A 2,366-nucleotide genomic window follows, 5' to 3' on the forward strand; every position below is an offset into this window, starting at 1 on the left:
CAGCTTTACTGCTCATCAAAAAGAAAACATCAGTAGTTCTTCTGGATGGTTCTTCTTTAGTGAAACGTTTCGTCTCTCCTCCAAGAGACTTCTTCAGTCTGAAGAGTTTCAGGTGAACTCAGCCTTATAAGCTCCGCCTCCACATGGACAAACAGGTTAGTCACATGCAAAAGAGGACCATCGACTAACAATAGGCTTGATTAGCTCTATTGTTCATAGAGGGTCATGTGTCCCATCACCTGACTTACTGGTTTGGTTGCTGGTTAGTGGACACAACGACACACAACAGAACTCACGTTTTTTACCAGTAGATCACAGATGCTTTAACTTTTGTGACTTTTTCACGGACTAGTACTAGCAGCTAACGCTAAAAACAAAAGCAGTAAGCAGGAAGTGGAAGGGAGGAGCGTAGCAAGAATTTTACCAGAAATATGTCATTAATGACCGTGGCATTTAGGTGTTAAAATGAGCAGAGCGCCTGGTATTTACGTGCCTTGAGCCATGACAACCATGATAAACTTTCAGTTCTGCAAAAATGAAAAGGCGGTCTGTTTTCTGTTTTTGGAATAGAAAATAAAATCAAAAAACCGTCCGTTTTTTTGATTTTCATTATTTGTTTTTAAAATAAAAATCCAATGACCAAAATGTACAGTGACCGATGGAGGACCATCGGTCACTGCACTCAGGTGTAAAAGTGCAGGAAGCCCCTCCTCCTGGGTTTGTTTATTGTAACCTGAAGGGATCCACTGCAGGCTGAGAGTTAAAGGACGTGTGAGTGAGTGAGTGTGAAACACCTGAGCTGTACCTGTTGACCTCTGAGCTCCAGCTTTAGTCTGCTGCACTAACACCTGTCTGTGCTTCTGACTCCTCCTCTTCCTCACTGCTCCCTGACTCATGCTAGCCAACGAAGACTCCCTTTCGAAGGTATGTCATACAGACTGTTTGTTCTTGTCTTCTCCCCCTCCATCTTCTTTTTTTTTCTTTTCTGTTTTTTTTTTTTTCTGTTTTCCGTCTTTGTCGTCTGTCTCATTTCACCCAGGTCGCCCACCCAAATACAGCAGCGTGTCGGAGCTGGGCAGCCTCACCCCGACCTCCCCCTCCAGCCCCGTCCGTCCCCTCCCCCTGCCCAGCCCCAGCTCTGGGGATGTAAGTAACGCTGGGGGAGACGGACAGCCCGTCACACACGGTGCTGCTGGCCCAGCAGCGCTGTCACTCATCCACACACACATCCATGAGTTTGTTGTGTCCATGTGTTAGTCCTGACTCTTACAAAGTGAACAGTTCATCAGTAACACACACATCCTAACACACACGCACGCTCAGCGTAGCTTTTGTTCAGTGCATTTTCAGCTTGGAAACGGGTATCAAAAAACAAGAAATGAGTGGATGTTTGATTTTTGTTTTAAAAATGTGAGCCATCATATTGAAATGAGGATTGAGTCAAATTTGGTCAAAATGATCAAACTACATTTTAGATTCCTGCTTTAAAAGCTACATTTTGATACCTGGATCATCCTGATATCATGAGTTTATCCAGAAATGTGATTTAATTTGTCTTGTTCTTTCTGATAATACATTACTGTTTGGTCTGAATCCTAATTTTATGTAAATTTATTGAGTATTTTTAATGTCAATATAAAGAGGAAACCTCAAATATAATTTGTATATTAAGATTTCACAGTTGGAAAAAAAGAAAAACGTTGCTAACTCAGGGAAAAATTCAAAAATTTAAAGTGTTTTAACTCAAAATCAGTTTTTTTTTTGTTGCTGCTGCTCAAAAAAATGCTTTAACATTTTATTAGGATTATATTTTAGACAGTTCATTCAAATAATACATTTATAAGGCATTAATTCATTGTATTTTGACAAAATTCAATTTTTACACACGTTTAAATCAAAACCCTATATCTGTCTATTTTTCCACTTTTGGACTTAATGTTTAACATTTAGTTAGTTTATTCATTTCTTTAAAAACAACAACATAAATTCAACAAACAACAAAAATACAAATCATAAATATAATGAAAGGTAGCAGAAGATGAATAAAATTATTATATCTGCCCCTTTTTCTCAAATAAATAAATTCAATCAAAAATAATCTACAGTTTTCAAAAAAAGAAAAAAATAATAAAGGTTCAACTCCTTGAACAACAGAGGACAACAGAGCTGCTTCATGGAAGAAGAACCTCAGCTTAGACTGTTAGCCTTTGTGCTAGCACTGACACTATATAGCCTTATATGTATTAGCTTGGTGCTAGCATGACAAACAAACAAGCTAACCTGTTGTCCTCCATCCATATTTTCAGTTACAGACTGAGTCATTTTTGTGTTCCCCTCTCTGTCATGTGGATGGAGGACCTCAGTGA

At 38.8% G+C, this 2,366-nt stretch overlaps 1 protein-coding gene across 1 annotated transcript in view; it reads left to right on the top strand.

Annotated features, from left to right (window-relative positions):
- The window catches only part of phf21ab (PHD finger protein 21Ab), a 34,977-nt gene that overhangs the window by 27,546 nt on the left and 5,065 nt on the right, over positions 1–2,366 (top strand). Inside the window, exon 13 of the mRNA XM_014023009.1 lies at positions 1,040–1,146. Within this exon, the coding sequence (XP_013878463.1) occupies positions 1,040–1,146 (107 nt within the window). The remainder of the gene's footprint in view (positions 1–1,039; positions 1,147–2,366) is intronic.

Source organism: Austrofundulus limnaeus, unplaced genomic scaffold (genome assembly GCF_001266775.1).
Source record: "Austrofundulus limnaeus strain Quisiro unplaced genomic scaffold, Austrofundulus_limnaeus-1.0 Scaffold353, whole genome shotgun sequence".
Lineage (NCBI taxonomy): Eukaryota > Metazoa > Chordata > Actinopteri > Cyprinodontiformes > Rivulidae > Austrofundulus > Austrofundulus limnaeus.